The sequence below is a fragment of the Stenella coeruleoalba genome, assembly GCF_951394435.1.
Source record: "Stenella coeruleoalba genome assembly, chromosome: 19".
Taxonomy (NCBI): domain Eukaryota; kingdom Metazoa; phylum Chordata; class Mammalia; order Artiodactyla; family Delphinidae; genus Stenella; species Stenella coeruleoalba.
This window is the reverse complement of record NC_137165.1, coordinates 39,617,241-39,639,845: the sequence shown is the minus strand read 5'-3', so window position 1 is coordinate 39,639,845 and position 22,605 is coordinate 39,617,241. Positions and strand designations below refer to the sequence as shown.

General features: G+C 57.9%; 1 protein-coding gene across 3 annotated transcripts; it reads right to left on the bottom strand.

Moving 5' to 3' along the window:
• Window positions 1–233: 233 nt before the first annotated feature.
• On the bottom strand, window positions 234–20,630 carry MLLT6 (MLLT6, PHD finger containing). Of its 3 annotated transcripts, none has more exons than XM_079904440.1 (20): window positions 20,285–20,630; window positions 18,992–19,071; window positions 18,449–18,503; window positions 18,089–18,198; window positions 16,995–17,098; window positions 16,658–16,751; window positions 14,263–14,418; window positions 13,512–13,610; window positions 10,666–10,804; window positions 9,432–10,046; window positions 8,794–8,975; window positions 8,452–8,560; window positions 7,168–7,234; window positions 6,823–6,962; window positions 6,134–6,331; window positions 5,941–6,029; window positions 4,461–4,810; window positions 3,939–4,029; window positions 2,564–2,920; window positions 234–1,961 (listed from the first exon to the last, which is right to left on the bottom strand). In XM_079904440.1, exons 1-20 carry the CDS (start codon window positions 20,391–20,393, stop codon window positions 1,920–1,922), a joined length of 3,186 nt encoding a protein of 1,061 aa, XP_079760566.1. In that variant the 5' UTR covers window positions 20,394–20,630; the 3' UTR covers window positions 234–1,919. The 3 variants fall into 3 exon arrangements, with proteins under 3 accessions (XP_079760566.1, XP_079760565.1, XP_079760564.1); XM_079904439.1 differs by having other exon boundaries at window positions 10,585–10,804; window positions 14,263–14,415; XM_079904438.1 differs by having other exon boundaries at window positions 10,585–10,804; window positions 20,285–20,629.
• Window positions 20,631–22,605: the final 1,975 nt, after the last annotated feature.

The following is a 22,605-nucleotide window of genomic DNA, read 5'->3' as shown; positions in this document are numbered from 1 at the left end:
AGGTTATTTTTCTTTTCAGTGGTTTGGGGGCAGGGAGTTAGACAGCTTAATAGATGAAGATGAATAAAATGCTGAATTCTATCATTTCTTTCTAACTGATATTTAGCGTTAATAAAAAGTGAGTATTTCTGAGGTCATCACAACTGCCTCCCCCCTCCCCCCCCAAGCCCTTGCAAGTGCCTAAGAAATTGCCTCTGAAGGATCCCACCCACCCCCTCCATTATCAGCTCCCTAACATCTTACAAAGTCTTATCAACAGGAATATTAATATTATTTTCAGTATCAGAAAAAAACCAGTTGAGCAGCACAGGCAAAAATATATCTGCACTACGTTTCTGTCATTGCCAAAAATATACACATCTTCTTTTCTTTATTTAAAAAACAAAACAAAACCAACAACAACAAAAACCCAAACAGAAACACACACACACACAAATCCACACATGCAAAGAGACTGACTAGACGTGGTCATCAGGGAAGCTGGCCACGCTCCTCCTGGCTCCGACCCCAGTGCACCCGACACAGACACAGGCTTCAACCTCGCCCCTCTCCTGGCTGTCCCACCGGCCCTCAACCTTGGCCACCAAAAGCTCTGGGCAGGTGGGGACTCTTTAAGGTGAGAATTGCCCACTACACCCTGGGGAAATAGCTGGTGGGTGAAGGGACAGTTGTAGGTCAGCGTAAGCTTAAGTCTCCCCTGGTGGGTGGGGGTGGGGTGCGGGAAGGCAGGCTGGCTAATCCTGGGAGGAAGGTTTCACTAAAAGAAGTGGCACTTTACCCCCCTTGCCTCATCCCCCAATCCCTGGGGCTCCCCTTTGCCAGGGAAGCAGGACCAAGTATCAGTGGGGGAAGGGGAGCGCTGAGGGGGCACTGAGACCATGTAGAGTCTGGGGGAGGAAAGGCAGGATATTACCCTGATTCAAAGCCCCCAGCCCCCAGTTACTCTCCAGTATTGGAGTATGGTTCTGGTTTTTGTTAACCATTCAGGCCCCAGAGAGAGACCAAAGTTGGTGAGGTGAGAGGGTGCAAACAAGAGCTGGGAGCGCCCCTCTGATACGGCCTCGTCAGAGCACTGCTCCTATCCCTGCCCTCAGCTGCCCGGGCTCCAGCGGTAGACAGACAGACAGACGGACGGACAGACACACGCACACGCATACACGCTCTCTGAGTCAGGCAGCTCCATCTCCCCACCCTCGGCACTCCTAAATCCAATAGTGCAAACAAGGGGCAGGGGATCGAGGGGGCTGGGCCACCCACCCCCTGCCTTCCCCCAGCCCATCACTGGGGCCCACCCCCCAGAGGTAGGGAGGCTTGGGCCAAATTTGATGCCATCCTACCCCCCTTCGGCCCCCCAGTCTGTGGGCTTTTACAAGCTCAGCTTGTGACCCTTGTCGGGGGCAGGGGAAGGGGCCCAGCGAGAAACAGTCCAAGGAAGCCCTCTTGCCATCTGCCCAAGTTGGGAAGAAACTGCAGGTCAAGTAGGGCCACCCCTTCTTCCATAAAAGACTTCCGCACAGGGGCAGGCCCAGGGCCTAGCCCCCCACTTATCCCACTCAAGTGCTAATCCATTTTACGTGGCGGGTTCAACCAACCCCCCACTTATGCCATGGCCCACTTTGCTCTCTGGGGAACCTCAAAACATTCGCTGAGAGTGGGGGCTCCTAGGCGGGCTTGGAGCCTGTCCTCCTTCTGAGCCCCTCACAAAGGGGCCAGTGCAGAGGGGGAGGGGGGCCAGATGGAAGGGGCTCCCCTCTCGGTCTCAGTCCTCGGCACCAGGAGCGCCCCACACTCCCCGGGCCTCAGCACATGCTCTGGGCCGGGGCTCTCCAGTGTCTGGGTGCAGGTGCCTGCTCCAGGCTGGGACCCCTCAGACCAGGATCTGCCCCTCCACTTGGGGGTCAGCAGGAGCCTGGGTGGCTTTAGCCTTTTTCCTGGTTGGCTGAGGCTCCTTTGTCAGCAGTCTGGAAAAAGAGGAAGGAAGACTGGGGCTTTGGGAGGTGTCTGGTCCTAACACCCAGTTGAGAATAGCTTCCTGGGTCAAGAAAGCTGACGTTGGGTGCAGTAAGGGTCTGGGCTTTGGCGGCTGCACACCAGGGTCACCTTGTGTGTGTGTGTGTTTGGGGGCGTTGCCCTGCATAGGGCACCCAGCTAAGCAGGCACGCGCCAGCTGAGGCCCTTTGCCCTCAGAAGGAGAAGGGAGGGCCTTTCTTGAAATGGCCCACCCAGAGCATCATCTTCTTCTAAATGGTCCAATCAGAGAGGAAACAGCCTTTCCTAATGGGTCTCCCCAGAGGAACGCCGTTTTCTAATTGGTCTTTTCGCTATTAGCCCATGTGCAAAGTGTATCTTTCTTAGATCTGCAGGAGGGCACCCATGTGCTGGCAGAGGGCCTGGGGTCTAGAGCAGGGCACTCTGCTGCCCTAGGGGTCGCTTCCTTCCTCCTTCTGATGATGCATCTGATGATGTACCTTCTAATGCTCCCTCGCTGCCCATCCAGAAGGGAGACAGGACGGTCCCTCTGCCCCACTCCCGGCCCCTCCCCCAAGCCGGACCCCTTACTTACCCCTCCTTTGGGGCCACTGCCACTGCCATCCGCCCCCGACAGGCTGAGGAAGGGGTTGGTCTGGGCAGTGAGGACTGGAGGTCCGCCTGCTGCTGCTACTGCTGCGGCCGCAGCTGCTGCGGCCATGAGACTTGTGTTGTTGCCGAGCGAGGGAGCCACCAGGGCTCCGGCGGGCAGCAGAGGTGGGGCAGATGCTGTGGGCAGCAGGCCAGGAGTGCCCGCGGACAGCAGCGGGGTGGAGCTCCCGGCCAGCAGGCTGGCCATGGGCAACTGGGAGCCCCCGGCCATCTGCAGCCGCTGCAGCTCCCGCTTCTGCTGGATCTGCTGGATCATCTGGTAGACAACAGTCTGGTGTTCCTGCAAGGGGCCCAGATTGCTTACTGGCCAGTGGTCCCCAGGGTCATCTTGCTCTCACTGGCCTGGGCACCATCCTATCACACTAGGACCATGAGGCAAAAGACCTGGGAGACACTCAAGGTTCTGTCTAACTCCCTCCTCTGGGCCTCAGTCTCCCCACCCAGACCAGAAAGTGGTTGCACACCGTCAGCACTTGGCACAGCCGGGGCCAAGTGCAGGGGGTTTAACATCCCTGGCCCCACCCCCCCCCTCACTAAATCAATTCCTCAGTTGCTATGACAACCACAAATGTCCCCAGGGATGGTATGACCCCAAGTTGAGAAACACTGAATGAGGTCAATAGTTTTCAACTCCCCTCTTTTTCATTTGTTTTTTCCCTTAAGAGTCATTTATTTTTGCTTTGAATAGGCAAAGCATTTTCAGTGTTCCAAAACCCAAAGTGATTTATTAAGGCTTATCTTCAGAAATCTTGCTTTTACCCCTGCTGCCATCTGGCCTCTGTAGATAACCAATTGAATTGGTTTCTTATGTATCTTTCTCATATTTCTTTATATGAAAATGAATATTTTTCTATTTTTTCAACTCCCTCCTTTTTAAAAGGAAGAATTCCTTTCCTCCAAAGGAATTTTTAGCAGAACTCAACACACAAGAAAGACCCAAAAGGGGCTGCTCTGGTTGAAGCGGTGTCTGTCACCCGCTTGGCCACCGCTCTACGCAGACCCCGAAGTTCCCCACTGAAGAGCCTTGGGGCTGGAATTGGAAATGCTCAGTAACTGAGGACTCACCACCCTCCAGAACCTTTCGCTAGGATGTGATCTGGGGCCACTACAGCATCCCTTCCCCAGTGCCCAGGGGCCCCCCCGAGAGGAACACTTATGCCCTCTGACCCCACAGGACCCTTAGGGGCAACCTCCACCCAGCCTGGGGCTGCCCTCCCTGGGCTGGCCCAGACCCTCTGAGAGGGCCCTTCCAGCAGAGCTGGGGGAGGGGAGGTGGCCCAGGAAGGGAGGGGCATTACCGGGGTCAGCTGTGGGGACGCCAGGAGCTGCTGGAGCTGCTGGAGCTGCTGCTCTTGCTGCTGCAGGAGGTGTCGCTGCTGCTCGGTGAGGCTGAGGCAGGGGGACAAATCACAGACCATGGGAAGGGACAGCGGAACCCTCCTCGCCTGCTCCCCTAACTTCCCAGACTCCCTCAGACCCAGGTGGGGAGAGGCAGGGATGTGAGATATTAGAGGACTAGAGCGAAACGGACTGAGCTCAGAGAGGACAGTGGGAGGGAGGCACATCAGAGGGAAGAACTTTCCCAGAAGGAAAACCTAGGCTAGCTAGGGTACAAGGCATAAACAGACGACTTTGTCCACGGAGAGCTACCATCTGGAGGGCACTCACATCTAACATCTAAGGAGAACCTGGGGTGACTAGATTCTAGACCCTGTAAGATCAGAGGACAGCTTTCCTTCTGAGGAACTGTGGGTGTTTGGGGGGATTCCCTCCCAGAGCCAGCCTCCCCCTTCCCTTCCCCAGACTGAGCTCTCCCTCACCTGTTGAGACAACCTGGCAGCTGCAGCGCAGGGGCCCCGCCAGCCTGGCTCAAGCCCGCGGGGTTGGGGGCGGCAGCCCCATTCAACCCCCCCAGGAGCCCATTGAGGGGCAGGGCCCCGCTGCCCGCCAGCCCCCCCAGCAGCCCCTCAGCCAGGGGCATAGCCCCCAGCCCCGCTGCCCCGGGTGCCCGGCCTAGCCCATTCTGTGGCTGGGGCGGGAGCGGGGCAGGGCCCCCAGGCAGGGCCAGGGGCAGAGTAGCAGGGCTCTGCTGGAGCAGGGGCAGCGGTGGGGGCGTGCTGTGGAAGGACAGCGACGAGCTGCTGCGGCTTGGGCAGCCTGAGTGTGGGTCCTGGGGAGGGAGGGGGAAGGGAGGGGTCAGAGGGGCAGGGGGCCAGCATGACCTTTCTGGCCCCCCGGCCCGGCACCCACCAGCATTCTCACAGAGCACAGCCACCCCCCCCTTCCCCCAGGCAGAGCCACCCAGGAAGAAGCAAGGCCCGGGATAAAGGATAAGAATCCAAACAGTCTTCACAAGTCACTTCCTAGGGGCCCAGCACCCCTCACGATGCTTGTTTAACACTGAACAGTGATGACGGTAGTGACCACCTGGTGAACCAGACCCAGGGTTCAGTGCCTGACCTGTACTAACTCGTTACTGCCTTTTTATGGGTGAAACCACTGGTTCTTAAACAGGCTAAACAACTCTGCAGGCAGCTGGAGTGAAAGATTCAGGCTCAAATCCCATGTCCACAATTTAATGGCTTGAGTGGCTTCTCTGTTTTAGTTTCCTCACTCATAACACGGGGGTAAGAGGAGAACCTATTCCATAAAACTATTGTGAAGACAAAACACACACACCCTTTAAAAGTCTCAGCACAAGACGTGACAAAGGGCAAGTATGCAATTAATGTCGGTTACTATTATGACTATTGTTGCCCAAGTCACACATTTAGAAAGTAGCAGGGAGAACAAGAACCCACTTTGTTTGATTTCCAGAAACAACCACAATATAACAATAGCAACGGCTCCCCCAACCGCCAGCAATTACACGGGGATTATTTTGTGTGCAGCTACAACAAACTATAATAAACTCTTCACAAACACTTCTCAAAGAGGCCTTCCCTAACCACCTTATATTCAGAGAAGAACCCCACCCTCCATTCTTTCTCATAGCCCTCAAATTATTTCCATCTTAGTAATTTTCCTGATTTGTAATTATTGATTTTCTTGGATTGAGCCTGTCTCCAGGAGCAAGACTGTCCGATTTGCTCACTCATTGCTTAGCCAATGCCTGGAGCTAAGTAGGCACCTCATAATGATTACTTATTTAATGAAAGAATGAATGGGTCAGTCAACCAATTACTCAGCCAATCACTCCATTGTCCAGCCTCCAATAGCCGCAAGGTAGAGATGCAACTAGAAGGCCCTTGCACCTCCCCACTCCTGCCCGTCCCTGGTGCCCCTCCCCGTGGCGCCCACCTCGGAAGACGTGGACAGCGAGTTGTCCAGGCCCAGACTGTTCTTCCCCGGAGGGCTCTTGCTGGTGCTCAAGGAATCGCTGCTGCCGGCTGAGGGAGGGAGATCACGGAAGGAGGTCAGGGGCTGGAGTCAGGGCCAGTTCCGACCGCACAGCAGAAGCCCCCATCCCCGGGCTGGGTGGGATTCCCCTTACCTTGGGGAGGCAGGCCATAGGGCCCAGGGACAGGGCCGTTGGTGGCAGGCAGGGCGGCAGGCAGGGCGGCGAAGGGCACAGAGAGTTGCACGTTGAGAATCTGCAGTCGCTCTTTCTTAGCCGTAAGGCTCAGGATCTGCTCCTGAAGCCTCTGGTTTTCCTTCTGCAGTGCATGCAGCGCCTTCAGCATCTCCACGACTGCAGACAGAAGGCGAGAGCGCCTGAGCCCCGCGGGCCTGGAAAGGCTGGGGGCGGGGCCAGGTGACCGGGGGCGGGGCCTGGAGGGGCGGGGCCTGACAGAGGAAATAGGACTGAGACCTAGCAGAGAAGGCGCCGGCTAGCGAGGGACTCAGGTGAGTCCTGGGGAGCTAGAGGTGCGAGGACCACGGGTGGGGCCTGAGGCTTGGGGTGGAGTCCAAGTGCTTGGGAGGGAAGGGGCGGGCGGAAGTTGGGGCTTAGTAAAATAAGGGCCAGGAGGTCGTGAGCGCCAAAAGCCCTGCGAAGAGGGGGCGGGCCCAGGAGCAGGACCCAGCGAGGGTTAAAGGCAAGGCCAGCGGTTGGCCAGAGTTAAGGCAGGGGCGGGGCCGCAGGCGGAACCGTAAAGACGTTTGGGGACCTGGGAGAGAAAGGTGACCGAGTCTGGGGGTGTCCTAGGACAGGTCACCCAGCCCGACGTCACCCCTTCTCACTGTTGACTCCGGCCTCGCCATCGCCCTGCTTCTCCAGCAGCTGCTCCATGTTGGTCGTTCCGGGGGCCGCTGGGTCCAACTGGCCGCCCCCGCAGGGTGCTGTCTGGTCGAAGAGTGCTGGGAGACTGCTGATTGGGGACCTGGGGTCAGAAGGGAAAACCGAGCTCAGGCTTACCTCACTCCCCCACTCCTGTCTCCCTGCCCTCCTCCTCCCGCCTTAGGGGTTTCAGTCATCCCCTCTGGATCCCAACCTCTTCCCCGCGCCCGCCTCTCCGCTCTCTCCTCCCTGACAGTCCCTCCACCCCGCTCCCAGCCCCTCCCCCAAGCCGCCACTCTCTCCCTCACATGGAAGACAGACTCTCCTGGGGGGAGGTCCCCCGACATCGGAAGCTGCAGTCCTCCAGGTCTGGCTCTTGGAAGGAGAAGGAGGGCAGGGATCAGCGAGGAAGAGGTGCCGTCGGCCTCACAGTCCCCGCCTGGGAAGTGGGTGCGGGATCTGGGACCGTACCGCAGACCCCTTTCCCCAGGATCTCCCAACCCCAGATAGCCAGTTCTAGTTCTTAAGGCGCTGGGAGCCCTGGCTTGGAAACCCAGCGCCGTGGGAGGCAAAGCCATGAGATCTCGTCCCTTCCTCCTTCTCTAGGCAGAAAGGCTCCTGCAGCCTGGCTACTTTCAGATCCACCTCCTAATTTTTTTCCTGGAAAACTTACAACTTCAGAGTCATAGAAACTTGGGGCCTACACAGTCCTGAGTTGAACTTGGATATGATACTTACCTGCTGTGTGACCGTGGGCTTGAAACTAACCTCTCTGAAGTGATTGTTACGAGGATTAAAATGAGGTAGTAAATGTGAAGCGTTAATCTGAACGGCTTAGCTGGCATGCAGCAAGGCCTTAATTACTGTAGCTATTATAATCAGTTTTATATGACCTTTATATTAATAAACTAAAACATTAGACGTCAAAACCCTCTGTTGGGCCACTGAATTCCACTTTGCGTTTTGGCAAAATACAGTCACCTACTCTGTAGGGTTCTTAATTCTGGAATCAGATTGGTCCCCTTAAGGCTTACCTGAACTGGTAAGCCCCGCCCTCCAGCCGGCCAGGTGGTACCGCTGCACCAATCAGCTCTCTGGGGCTGGGTTGACTCTCCAGGGAGAGGGAGGGGCACTTGTGATCCGCCCCCTTAACTCCTAAATACCCAGAGAGGCTGCTGTCCAGCTGGTGGGATCTCTGTAAACTCTGATCCCAAGAACTCACTAAGAGGCCAGCAGGGAGCTAGGCTACACCGGTAGGAGAACGAGGCTTGGAGCCAGGGTACCAGAATTTCAGCTGCTGCGCTGCCTTTCCCTACCCCAACTGCCTTGAGCAAGTCATTCATCTCTCTGCCTTTTTGTTTTGTGAGATGGAGCAGTATTTATTCTGCCCTGTCCTGTCCCGCCTCCTCACGGGGGTTTTAATGTGAAAGTGTAGGTTTGTCGTGTGTGGAATGTTTTTTTGCAGGGTGGGCAATGGCCAGAGGGTGCGGGCAGCCAGAAAGCCCTCCCATCCTTTCTGGGGTGACAAGCAGGTGACAGGGGCCCCTCAGGCCTTTGGGAAGAAAGGGGAATGGGGTCAGAGACTCACATACCTGTGTGGCTGCTCTCGGCTTGGGTGAGGAGGGGGTTAACGGCACCCATGGGGGTTCCAAAGATGTGGGTAGAAGGGAGACTAAAGGTGGAGCCAGCCAGAGAAAACACCTGAGGGAAAGGAGGTAGAGTCCAGCCTGGTGGTTATTCTTGGATCTAGAGCACAACTGTGTGCACCGGGGTGGAGGGGACCAGGCGTGCTGGGGAGGAGAGAGGACCAGAGAGAGGGAGAAGTTCTGGTGGTGAGCAAGCCCAATCTCTCAAATTCCCATGGGAAGCTGGGGTCCTCAGCAGGCTGTCCCCCACCTGCCCAGGGATGGCGGAGCCCAGGAGTAAGGCCTCACCTGAGTGGTGGAGATAGAAGCAGAGGAGGAAGGGAGGGTGCTGGTGAATGGGGAGCGGCTGAGGCGGGGCAAGGCCGAGGTCCCTGGGGGCCCCAGAAGGCTGGAGGAGAGGGGGGTGCTGCAGACAGCCCGCAGCATTCCACCACCGTGGGAGATGGGGTCCTTATTACTGGTGTAGATGCCTACAGGCACAAGACAGACACAGAGGGAAGCTTAGAGTCACCCCTCCCCCACGCCCCACCTTAGTCAGGTGGCTAGAGCAGCCTCTCCCCAAGGAGAACACTCCCCTGGATCTGGCCACACACCAGTCTCACCCTCTTGCTGCAAAGATGTCACTTCTTGCTTGGGTGACATCTGCTTGCCATGCCTGCTTATTCCACTGCCCTGCTAAACCTGGAGAATTCCCAGTTTTTCTAATCCCCCAACCCAAACTTGGTTAAGTCCTGTTGGCAATCTCTCCCGCTACAACCATGCAGAAAATGGGTATGGGGGAGTGTCTCAGAGGTGACTGTCACCTGCATCCTTTGTCTTCTGGAGCAGTTTCTATCGCATTTCCTTCTAACTGCATGTTTGTGCCTCTGTCCCCTCACTAGACTGGCTGGGCCCTGAGATACCCTCCATCCCCAAGGGTCACTAACCTGCCCCCAGCAGTGGGGACTCCAGGCTCAGGCTGGGCAGGCTCCCGGAAGGCCCAAAGGTACGGGAGGCCAGACCACCCAGGCCAGAGCTGACAAGGGAACCTCCGGAGAAGGGTGAGGCAGCAGTGGCGGTAAAGCCAGCCAGCTGGGCACCAGGCAGGGAGGGAAGGGCCGGGCCCCCGGTGCCCTCCTTGTTGCGGCTGCCCTTGGGACGGCCTGGCCCGTGTCGGCTCCTCTTGCTGGCTTTGTGCTTCTTCTCCTTCAGGCCTGTCTCAGGGGCCTCCTCAACAGGCACAGGGGCGGCGCTCAGTGTGGGCATCCGCTTGTGGGTGCCTGCTGAGGTCCCGGACCCCGAGACGTGGGGTGACTTATAGTCCCCAGGGGACGGGGCCCGGGCCCGGCCCGAGCTGGAGGTGGTGGTGGAGAAGCGCATGATGGGCCCAAAGCCAGAGAAGACCACCTTCTGCTCAAAGAGGTCAGCCTTGGGGGGCTCGGGGGCTGAGGGAGAGGGAGGAGCTGAAGGGGGGCGCGCTGCGGGCTTGGAGTACTTGTCCTCCTCTGGCTGCTCCAACTTGGGGAATGCAGAGAAGTCAGGGGAGCTCTGCAGGGACGAAACTGCAGAGGGGGAAACGGAATTACAGATGGACCCCAGATCCCCTGCCTCCCTCCCACTCAGTGTGCACTAGTAGAGAGAACTCTGGTCAGGGGATGGGGAAGCTGAGTTTCCTGTCCCAGCTCGGCCACTGTGTCTGTGTCCTGGGACAGTGTCCCCGCCCTCCAGCTTTCCCACCTGTGATAAAGTAGGAGGAGAATAACTCCCACCCTAGTGAGCTCACTCGATGACTACAGAGATTACAGGAGATTAGAGTTGGTGCTTTAAACGTGGTACCTGACAGCGTAAGTGCAGGGGATAATGAATATGGTTATGGGGGTTGGAGAGGTGGGCCCTGAGGGAGACCGGAGGGGAGTTCCACCTCGAGAGGAGAGGGCTGAGGGGAGGGTGTGGATGGGAGTCACTTGGTGGGGATCCCCCCGACCCCAACCACTTTAGGAAGCAAATGAGACGCAAACCAACATAAAAAGGCCCTTGGTAGAAAAGCTCAGGGCCAAAGACCGTCCCGCTCCCAGCCTCCTCCGGGACGCCCACACTCACCTGCAGGCTGGAAGGGCCCCCCAGAGGAGGAGGAAGAGGAGGAGGAAGAAGAGGAGGAGGCGGAGGTAAAGCTGCTCACACCTTTCCCACTGCTCAGCTTCTTCCCCTTGTGACTCAGGCCATGGCTGGAAGACTTTTTCCCCTTTGAGTCCCTGCTGCTTTCAGAAGTCTCCTGAGTGCTGGCCTCGTGGTGGGAGGAGGAGGAAGCTGAGGAGGAGACCTGAGGGAAGGAGGAGAGGAAGGCTCGAGGCCGGCCCCCAGGGTCTGGGCTCACCCTGACTTGGGAGCGGAGCAGGACACAGGACCTAGGGCTCTACTGGGGGAGCCCAGAGTTAGCTTCAGGAAGGATTTTCGGGCAAGGGGATAGTGGCAGGAGCTCCTAGACCGGGGAGATGGGGGGCAGCTCTGTAACTTCTGGGTGTGAAGAGTTGGGAGCTCTGAACCCAAGAAACTGTCTGTCCTTCACCTCGGGCAGGCGAGAGATGAAAACAGTCTCAGAGTCTGTACTGATGCACGTATCTTCTTAGTCACTCATTTAAGAAATACTTAGGGGCTTCCCTGGTGGCGCAGTGGTTGAGAGTCCACCTGCCGATGCAGGGGACACGGGTTCGTGCCCCGGTCCGGGAAGATCCCACATGCCGCGGAGCGGCTGGGCCCGTGAGCCATGGCCGCTGAGCCTACGCGTCCGGAGCCTGTGCTCCGCAACGGGAGAGGCCACAACAGTGAGAGGCCCGCGTACCGCAAAAAAAGAAAAAAAAAAAGAAATACTTAGGCCTAAAGGGCTGGACTTGTGTTGGGAACTGGTGTACGCAGGGAAGAGGAACTTCAAGGAGAATGGCCTCATTCCTGGGCCCTCCAGTCCCCACCACTCCCTCCATGCTCACCCCCAGAAGCAGCCACCTGGCCGACAGCCTGCTCCCCGGCCACTCCATGCCCTTCCTAGACAACCTGAGCTTCCATGCCCAGCCCTCTGCCCGGAGAGCCTAGCCTTCCTCTTCCCGGGAAACATCTTCTCCTTCCAAAGCCAGCTCGAGAGCCCCCTCTTCCGTGAAGTCACCCTATAGCTACCTGGGTGGAACAAATCTTTCTGTCCTCTTATTTCCGGGTATCGTGTACCCACCCACGTCAGCCATCAGGTGCCACACTGTACTGCAAGATACGGTCCCCCACGTCTGAGGGTGGCAGCAGTGGCTGGAAGAGCGGGGTCTCTGGGGTCTGTTAGCCTGGTGGGTTCTGCCGGTTACCACCGTGTTATGTTGTGTGGTCTCTCAACCTCACCGAGCTTCAGTGTCCTTATGGGGCTAATTATGCCTATTTGGAGAATTATGAGGACCACAATGCCAGACACATAGTATGGGGTCAATAATGAGGATGATTCTGATGGCATGGCTGCTAGTGATACACTGCAGAGACAGTGTCCTGTGGTGGTTAAGATAACAGGCCTTCAAGCCCGACTGCCTGGGTTCAAATCTTGACTCCACCACTCCCTAGCTGTGTGCTTTTAGGCAAATGACTTAACTTCTCTGTGCCTCAGTTTCTTCATTTATTAAATGGGGTTAATAAAATACCTACTTCATTGGATTATTTTGAGGATTAAATGAGCAAATCCCCCAGGCATCCCCTCCATCCCCCTGTTCCAGAAGGGAGCCTGGCATGTGGTGAGTGAGTTAGGGCTTTGTATTACTACCAGGGATGGCTTTTCCTCCTGGTGGAGACCAGGTATTCAGTAAATGAACAAATGCCAGAGGGAGGATGGATGGGAGAATGAGAGCCACCCCGTGCTGCCCCTTCCTGGGCGGAGCCCTGGTCTCTTGTCTTTTTCTTTGTTCTTTTCAACAGCTGGAGTTCTGAAGGGAGCCAGATGTGGTTATGAGAGCAAGGGAGGAGAGGGCCCAGGGGGAGGGGTGGCTGAAATGCTGGGGTGGGTGGAGGGGGATGGGCAGAATGCTCCAACACATCCAAAGGGATGCCCAGCCACTGGGATAACTCCTAGATCTCTGGCCCTCTCTTTCCCCCTGCCTGCAAACCCCAGGGAAAGACCAGAGGGCGCAGACATCAAGCTTTTCCAGGTGAGCCCTGGGCAGCAGGGAGGGGAGAGGGTTACTGGGACAGTTGCCACAGCAACATCACCCTGGAAACCTGATACCTGAGCCTCCTGCTAAGATGCCCAGAGCTCTGCCAACCTCCTGAGGCCAGTGGAGGTGAATGGGGCAGTAATGGTGACAGGAGGAGGCAGCGTCTCCAGGCCCCTGTTCTCCTTCCATGGGGAGGACGGGCTGGAAGGAGGGGCAGGGAGGGCTGCTCTGGCTTGGATTAGCCATTCCCTGGCCTCGGATAGGGCCTGCTGGTTGCTTATCCAGATGTTGCCAGTTTCTGGAGTCAGGCCTGACATGCCATGCCCCTACCGGGAAGGTGGGCTCGGTGAGGGTTTCAGGGTGTGGTCCACAGGCCTGCCCCGCAAGCCATCAGGGGCCACACTTTCAGTCCCTCCGGCCTGCATGGAGCGGGCTTTTGGTTAGGCGACAGGCTCTGGGCAGCCTCCTGATGCGGAGGAGGGATGAGAGTGAAGGGGTCCTCTCTGCCTCTCTTTGGGGAAATGGGCCCCAGAAAATCAGAGAAGCACCGTGAGTACCGTACCTGCAGACAGGAGCCCAGTGCCGAGGCCCTCTGTCTGGACAGAGGCAGATGTGAACATCTGGCAGCCAGCAGGCAGGGTGGTGCCCCCCACCCCACCCCTACCTCTCCTGGTTGGGCTGAGGAGCAGAGGCCCCTCCTGGGCTAGAAGAGGAGTAGAGCGGGGCGGGGTGGGGAGCAGAGGCATATTAACATGAAGCTGAGGAGGTTCCCAGGGGTGCTCACCCTGACCCCTCGCCCCGTGCCTCCCTCCCGCTGCGGTGGCCATCCCTCCTGGGTGTAGGCAGCAGTACCTTGTCAGCAGTGGGGACCACAGGTGGGGTGAGGATGCTGGGGGGTGACTCAGGCCGCTTCTTGTGCTTCTGTTTAAGGCGTTCTTTGTCCTTTCGACTCTGGGGAGGAAGAAGGGACTGGAACTGATGTTGGGGAACAGTCTGGGTCAGGATAAACACAGCACATGCGTGTGGGGAGTGGGGTCCTTTCAAGGACAAGGCTTTGTGGGCACCATCTCCCCCTATGGAGGGACTGGGGGACTTTGGCGGGACAGGAGTGGCCCAGGCAGGTTCCTCTGAGAGCCGACAGCCCTTCCCCCTCCTCCTCACTGCCTGCTAAAAATAGCCCGTCCCATTATCATGCCAGCGACACAGAGCACCGCTCATGTGAGCACACACCCGGGACACCGAGCTGTGCGGAGGGACGGGGGCCGGGCACACCGTGACGTGTGGCGGGGACGCAGGCGTGTGCACTTACAAACTGGACCGACACATGGCTAGACTGTGGCGTGTGTGCAAATGTTGGGGACACTGTCATGTCATGGGGAGGACACGGAGGAACTACACAGATACAAAGAGCCCCAGGGAAGCCAAGCCTTCACCTCACCCTCCGCGACCCTCACATGTCACTTCCTCAGCCCCCTCTCTGCCCTCAGTGGCCTCAGAGGAAGGAAGGGGGTAGGCCCTATGGCCTTCCGGAGACCTGGGTGGCTTCTTGAAAGAAACAGGTGTTTGTGAGTGGGCAGGAGGGGTGGAGGGAGAAGACTTTTACCTTCTTCTGGCCCCTCTCGTGGTGGGAAGGGTGCTTCTCCTGCTGCGTGGACGGCGAGGCCGACCTGCTCCTCCGGCCAGCGATAAAGCCGCTGCCGCCTGCCCCTGTGCCTCCCCCTCCTCCGCTGCCTGCCCCGCTCGCGTGCCGGGATGTCTTCTGGGGAGAGAACCGAGAGGAACTGCCATAACCTCCTCCCACTAGCCTAGGAAAAGGTTCCTGAAGATCAGGGACCCCCCACCCCCACACTGCCCGTCACTAAGAGGACCCTGTGTCCTTAATGATACTCTGCTCAATGGAAGTGCCTTCCCTAGACTGGAATCCTGGTTTCCCCGCTGGCTTGTCCAGTGCACAAGATTCAGCAGCAACTGAGGCCCAGAGAGGTGGGGCGTCTCGGCCCAGCAACGCACGGATGGAGGCGGCCTCTCACTCTCCGCCCACCTCTTCTCACGGTGCCCTCTCGGCCCCTCTCAGGCCCTGGGCCACGGCCCACTACCACCTCCTTCCCTGGGGTGGAGGACATACGGGACAGCCCTCATGGGAGCCCCTGCTCCCCTGTACTCCATACCCCATCCTCTCCTCCAGACACTTTGCTCCAGCCATCACCCCTTCTCCTTTGTTCCTGGCCCTCCACCAAACACAGTGGTTCCTTTTGTCCCAAAGGACCTGCTGCCCTTAAGAAGCGGAGGCGGGGGGGAGTAAACATCCATAAGAAAAACCCAGACAACACTTGTGCTGCCATTCCCCCCCCCGCCCCCCCCCCCCCCCCCCGCCAGAGCCTTGGACTCCCCACTGCCTGGGCTGATGGCTTCACCTGTCCTAGACTTATAGCTGTTCCCTCTAAGGCCACCCACTACCTCCCAACCGTCAAATGCAAGCACTAATTTCAGGCCTCGTCTGACCCCATCCCTCCCCAGCGGTGGGCACTGCTTCTACTCTGCTGAGCTCTGAACTCCCCACCTCATGGTTCTCTTCACACTTGAGCCCCCTACCTGATGGGCACCCGGGGATTCCAGCCCCAGCCTTATACACCTGGGGCTGCCACTACCACCCTGCCTGGGGGCCTCACAGCCACCAAATCTGAACATCCCCACTTGGCACCTCCTATGAACCAAACCGAGCTCCCTACGTTGTCTTAAGTTGATATCAAACCCTGCACCTAGATGACCCTATGACTTATGATCCAAAGTAGGACACTTCTGAAAATGAAAGGGGGAGCTATTAATAATTACACCAGGGCAAAAGGCACAAACTGGGACTCTCCGGGGCAGACCAGGACATACGCTAGCCCTACAGAAGCGTACTGCACCACCTGTTCACAGCGCCCTCAGGTGCTCAAGACTCATCCACCCAGCATTGAGAGCCTGAATCCTATGTGCCACCCTCAACTCCTCCTTCTCAGCTACCCTGACATGTAGGCAAGTCTATCTAGAAATGGTTCTAGAACCCAGCTTCATCCCTCCATCCCCCCTTTCTCACAGCTGTCTCCCAGCCGCGCCCTGGCCCTTCAAATCTGGCTTCACAGTGGCTGCCAGGGTAATCTTCCCAAAACACAAATCTGATCGTGTTACCCTCTTGCTTTCAAGCAGCCTTATAAGCCTGTAGCCTGGGGGTGAGGTCCAAGCTGCCTTCCCAGTCAGGCCACGGCATACCTCTCCAGGACACCCCACAGCTTCTGGAAATGCACGTCTCTCCACAAACATGGGTTAACACCCCTTCTCCCACCTCTCCTTGGGCCCCTGAACCTGGGGCAGAAGCAAGTCCAGCTCTGGCCCTCCTTGGGCTTTTTCGCCTCATCTCCTGCCTTGTCCCTCCCCCACACCCTGTTCTGCCGCTTATGAATGCTTTCTCATCTCGGGACTTTACCCACGCCAGTCCCTCTGCCTGGGATTCCTTTCTCTCTGTCTCTGCTTAGCAGGCTGCTGAGGAGCTTCAGACTGTCTGTTCTGAATCCCACACACCAGCTGGGAGATAAATAACAGAATCTTAGTGGGTCTGAGCTTACTCATCCATAGAAACGGGGAAATGCAGTACACCTAGTTCTTAGGGTTTGGGGGACGATCACACAAAAAAACACACATAAAGAGATTAGTACAGAGGCTGGGACACAGCGAGCCCCACAAATGTTGGCTCAGCTTAAATGCTGCCTCTTCCTTGAAGCCTCCCAGACTCTGACAGGCAGGGCCTGAGCTCCATCCTCTGGATGGAGCCTGGTTCGGCTCTGATTCACACCCCTCAACTGTGCTTCAATTATTCGTCATCCAGTGGCGAGCTCCTCAAGGGCAGGGACATAGTTCCTTCCACGTCTGTCCTCCCAGCCCCAGGCACTGGCCTGGCCTGGAGCCCATACCCTCTAAACCATGGCTGACTGACCCATTCATGCCCAGATGAAACTCACCATTTTGCTGAAGTGGTATTTGCAATAACCACAGTACTTGACATTGTCGACCTCCAGCACTTCCTCCTCACACAGCAGGCCTGCCATTTGGGCACTAACCGAGAAAGGTCAGCCTGAGAAGCGTGGCCACAAACCAGACCGGCCACCTCCCCTGCACCCTCCTAGATCCCTGCGGGGGTGAAGCCAAGACCACCCAAGGAAAGCACTGCCCTCATCTCCAAAGACACAGCAGCTAGGATGAACCTCTTTAGCAGCCCCCCATGGCAAAGCTCGGAGGGGGTTGGTACAGCTGGCTAGAGAACGTTCAGGGTGGGTGCAGGGCAGGCGGGGCTCTCACCAGGTGACATGGAAAGCTTGTCGACATCCGTGGCGGTTACAGGTCATGCAAGCTCCTGAGGCTGCCTTGCTTTCCCGGCCCTGCTCCTCACAGATGTAACATGTCTGCAGGATACAGTAAAATCGTGCCCTCTTCCCTTCCACCTGAGGGATCCTTTGGCCTCCCCCCTCAATTCCATCCTCTCCACGTGATCCTAAGTCAGGGCTATCCAACAGCACTGTTGGTGGTGATGGAACTGTTCTCTACCGCACTGTCTGATGCAGCAGTCACAGACCACGTAAGGTTCCTGAGCACCGGAAATGTGGCTAGTGTGACTGAGGACCTGAATTTTAAATTCTATTTGATTTTAATTAATTTACATAACCACATGTGGCCAGTGGCTACTATACTGGACAGTGCAGTCCTTGGACGGTGAGCCCGATAAGGCCAGGGACTGTGTCTGCCTTCCTCACCGGTGAGCTCATCCCCACCTCTGGGCCTTTGCACATGCTATGCCTTCTGCCTGGTACCTGGAACTCTCCCCCCTCATCAAGGATGGCTCCTTCTCATCCCCCAGGTCTCAACCAAAATGTCTCTTTCCTTGACTACTTTATCTAAAGTAAGCCCCCCCCGCCCCCCCGCAAGGTATCCTTTATTTCAGTACCTTGTTTGTTTTCTTTACAGCACTTAACACAAGTTGCATTTACTTTATTTGCCTGTTTATTGATATCTATAGTCTTCCCACCCAGAAGTGTGAGTTCCGTGGGGCAGGGAGCACACCTGTCTTGATCAATCTAAACACTGTGTGTCTAGCATCTTGCCCCAGTTTTGGCACATAGTAGGCACTCAGTAAAATGTGCTCAGTGAATGAATAAGTGAACTGCTCGCTAAGGTCTACCTTCAGGCAGTACTTCTGCAAGGGAGCCTACTATTTCACTTGAGTTCCAGAGCACGAGCGTGAATCTATCAGTGGAAGGTGCCTACCCTCCTCGTGAGTTCCCCGAAAGTGTAGGTTGGACAGAATCAAATTACACTGGATGAAGGAAGGGCTGGAGGGACCCAAGAATGGTTGGCTAGGGAAGGGACTGGTATGGGGCACGGTAGGGGCCGCTGACCTTGTTGAAGCGATCATGAGGCACGTACTGCAGCACGATGGGCTCCATGGTGAGCACGTTGGCAAACTGCACCTCAGGGATGTAGAGGGCACACACCACGTGGGCCCAGCCTGGGGCAGTGTGGGGCTGGCCTCAGCTGCGATGGCGAGCCCAAGACCCCCACCTCTCACAACCCCATACTGCAGACGGTCCCCTCCTCCACGGCCTTCCCATCAGACTCCACTGCCAGCCAGGGAAGGGAAAGGAAACCAGCCTCTGCATTCCACCCCCACCCACAGACCACTCCTGCCTTCCCAGACCCTGCTCAAGGGGCCTTGCTGACCTCAGTAGATGAGCCCTGAGGCTCAGCACCCCTCTCACCTCCATTGTCAGTCCTCTTCAATGCCCCATCTTTGTGTGGGCACAGCTCACACCTCTGCCAATAAAAGGGGGCACAGGGGTTTGGGAGGTGGGCTTTCCCAAAGCGGGTGGGGGATCTGCTGAGCTGGGCCCTCCCTGAACACATTCAGAGGGCCCCAGGATGTAATGATAAGATGTCTAAGGAGGAACTGGTGGGGGTACAGAGAAAACAGGATTGACCACGAGTGATCATTGTTGAAGACGGGTGATCCACATCAACGTGAGGTTCATTAGAGCATTCCCTCTACTTTTGTACAGGTTGGAAACTTCCCATAATAAAAAGCTCAAACAAACAAGCAAACAAAAATAAAAGGCCCGGTGCCTGAGGTGACGCAGAGTGAGGGATAAGCTGAGGGACAGATGGGGTTGGTGATAGGTGTGCAGGAAACAGGAAATCCTGTGTGACAGTCCCACCCCAGCCTCAGCCTCAGAGTCCCCTAGCTCGGTGGGGAGTGGGGGGGGATGCTCAGGTGTACAGAGGGGAGAGAGGAGTCTCAAACTCACCACCCTGGCTGCTCGCTCCTGAGATTCACATTTCCTGCAGAACCAGGGTCCTGTTGGCACCTGGACGATGCCATAGCAAGCTGGGGATGAGGGAGGAGAATCACCAAACAAATCTGTCACCAGGGGCTGTTCCCAGAATAACTGGGGGAAGGGGGTGACTCTAAGGAACTAGGCCAGGGGGCTGTTCCCAGCCTGGGGGGCACTCACTAGACAGCAGGACCACAAGGAATGCCCAACAGCACGCAGCCAGCTTTCAACCACACAACCAAGTCCTCCAAGCAGAGGTGGGAAGTCTGAGTCCTTGACCTTAAACTTCTAGAAGATCCTCCCCTCATGCCCTTTCTGTACCCAGCTTTCTGTTTCCCAGCTCCTGCCAGGACCAGTCCTCATCATCAGGAAGAGAAAATCAGCGGAACAACATTTACGATAGACAAACGCGTTTTGTTGTTATTGGGGGGGGGCATTTCTTAAAGGGCCAGTAATGTTAGAGGCGGGGAAGTCGGGGGTCTAGGGAGCTCATCTTCTGCCACTAACTATAATAGGTACAGCTCAAAAGTCAAGGCCGAGAGCAGGTGCAGTGCAGGTAACCAATAGGAGAGTGGCGGGAAGACCCGACAGCGACAGGATTAAGGGCTGTCCCAGGAAGGGGGGGGGCAGCTGGCTGTGCCAGACAGGCGGGAGATGCCAGTCTGCGCCCTCGGTAAGATTCCTCAAGGAGTTAACTCCCGAACCATGTGCTGCTGGGGGAAACTCCAAACCTCCCTCTTCTCTATTCCCGGCCCCCTGCGCAACCTCTCTCCTATCCGCAACTCTTTCCCGGAGGATTTTAGGAGTCCCCTCTCCCCTGGGACCCTTCTCCTCCCTTCCCAATTCCGCTCCTCCCAGTATCCGGAAGCTGGAGGGGAGGATGACCCCCCCCCCTTGACCTCTCCCTCCGAGAGCCGGGACCAAAATAACCGGGCGGGAGGGTACACCTCGCAGGTAAACATTCTCCAAGCAGCCCCGACACTGACGGTGTGGGGCGCGTTGAGTGCACTCATTGGCCCCTAGACTGTCCCCAAACTCCCTCAACTTGGGGTGGGGGGCGCGGGACTGGAACAATAGGCAAGAAAACAATGCCTGACCCGGTCCTCCAGGACCGGGCGGGGGCAGCCCCCCGACTCCTCCCTTCTCTTCAGGTGGGGTGGGGGAGGGGCGCCCGAGCCCCGGGAGGTCTCCAGAGGGCGCGGCCGGGGGCTCCCTGCCCACGCCGCCCCCTGGGTCCCTCCGCCCCCCCGAGGGCCACCCCCATACCTTGGTGGACAGCCACGCTGCACGCGTGCCCATCACAGTAGACCAGCGGATTCTCGGCCCAGCCCCTCTCGTCCGAACATACGCAGCAGCCTCCTACCATCTCCTTCATACTCCCATGAGCTCCCTCCGGGGCTGGGGCGGGGGGCCGGCCGGCGGGGGTCGGGGGTCAGGGGGGGAGGGAGGGAGCGGGGGGCCGCGCGCCTCCTCGCTCCCTCCTCCTCCTCCTCCGCCGCCGCCGCTTCTTTTCTTTGCCTCCTCCTTCCTCCTCCTCGGCGTCCTCCTCCTCCTCCTCCTCGCTCGCTCTGTCTGGCCGCCCCCCCCGCCGTGCTCTCGCCCTCATGCCCCGACGGGCCCCCCCCCCCAACAATGAGACCCGCGCGCCGGGCTCGCCCCCTCCGCGCCGCACGCCCAGCTACCAGGGCCGCCCGGCCGCCGCGCAGCCCGGGCCCGGCGGGGGAGGTGCCGAGTGGCACATCGCGGGCGCCCGCCCGCCCCGCGCCGCCCGCTCACGCGCCGCCTCCCCGGCCCCCCTGCCCGGCCGCGGCAGCCATGGCCGCGCGCCTCCGCTCGCTCGCTCCCGGCCCGCCCGCCGCCCGCCGCCGGGTAAAGTCTTAGGTTCAGGGAACAAAGCCTGGCTTGGTAGGGAGCTTTTCTCTCGCTCGCATCGCGCTCATTCTCCCTCTTCCTTTTTCTTTCTATGGCTCTCGGTTGGCGCTCCTGAGCCCTCCATCTGCTTGCCCTTCGGTCTCGGCCCCGGGTCTCCGATTCGCCAGCCCCTTCCGCCCAGGTCTTCGTCTGCGACTGTTCTTCAACCCCAAGGAAACTTGGAGGTGGAGATCAGGGGAAGGGGAGCTAGAAGCAACGGAGCGACGTGGGCTGCTCACCCCTCGGTGTGCGGGGGTCTTTTTGGGTGGCCGCTCGAGGGCTCTTCCCTCGGAGGCCTGTCTGGAGGGTAGACAGTGTTACACGCAGACATTTGTTCATTCAACAAATATTTATTGAATGCTTACTATGTGCAGTCGTTGAGATAGAGCAGTGAACAAACGGGTGTTCCTGCCCTCGGGGAGCTTCCGGTCCAGCTCACAGGCACGCACGCACGCACAGGGACTCAGACTCCTCAGAAGCACGCCGAGGCACCCACAGACACACAGACTCACTCTTAGCTTCATCCAGCCACACTACCCTACCCTCCCAGAGGGGCACACCCCAGGTCCAGCCATTCAGGCGCGCTTAGAGACCCACGCGAGTTAGAGAGCCACTACTGCGGAAGTGCTCACGAACAACGCATTTACACTTGAGCTCGATACATGTACACAAACACAAAACATAGACTCACACACAGCACCCCAAAGTATTAAAGTCCCTGAAATTGGGTCTGGGGAAGAAGTGAGGGGGCGTCGTCAACCCGAAGGCTTCATCCCCAAGGCCGGTGTGGGCAAGGGGGACAAAACCTGACCCCCCTACTTCCTAAAGGGGGGTGGACACCCGCAGGGACCAAAGGTCACACTCCCGCAGAGTAAGACGGGGTGGCGGAGGGGAGAAGCAGCCCTGGGGGCTTCAGCGACACTTCAAAGGCGTCGGGGCCGGGAACGCTTCCTGCGGGGGAGGGGCTGACCGAGAGGAGGGGGGGAAACCGGCCGGAGGACTGAGGCGTGGAAGAGGCTACCCCCACTTCGGCGCAGGCCCCCCTGGCCGACTCTTCCGCCGGGTCCGCCTCCTTTTCACCAGCACCTGTTCAACCGGAACATCAAGGGGCCGGGGCCCGCCACCACCCCTCCCTTCGCGTCTATTTAGTACCTTTCATCCGCGAAGGGGGGTGAATTCCCACCCAGGAGGGGGGAGTAGGGCGGGGGAGAACTTGTCCTTGACCTGGTCTGTGGCATCAGGGATTTACTCCCTTAATCCCGACGAGACTGGAGTTTGGGGAGGTCGGGGAAGCTAAGTTCTAGGCTGCAGTCCCCAACTCCCCTTGCTCCTGTAGGGACACAAGAATCCGGAGGGCCGCCAGGTCGTAGAGGCTCTGTATAAACTGGCTGGGCCGGGGGTGGGGGAGGCCTGTCTCTGCCGCTTCCGTGCCTGGGGTAGGGGGCCGAGAAGCAGGGTATTGCTGGGGGCCGGTCCGAGGGCCAGGATCCCCGTAAGGACTGCCACGCGCCGGCAACTTGGTCTGCTTTGTGAACTTCGCTCATACGAAAAGTTAAACAAGACACAGACGAGAAGTCTCACTTAGGAGTTTCTAACGAATAACCTTTACTGACAAGAGTAAAACATCAAGGAAATTAAACGCAAACATGTCAGCCCTAGCCATGCGCCAGTTTTGG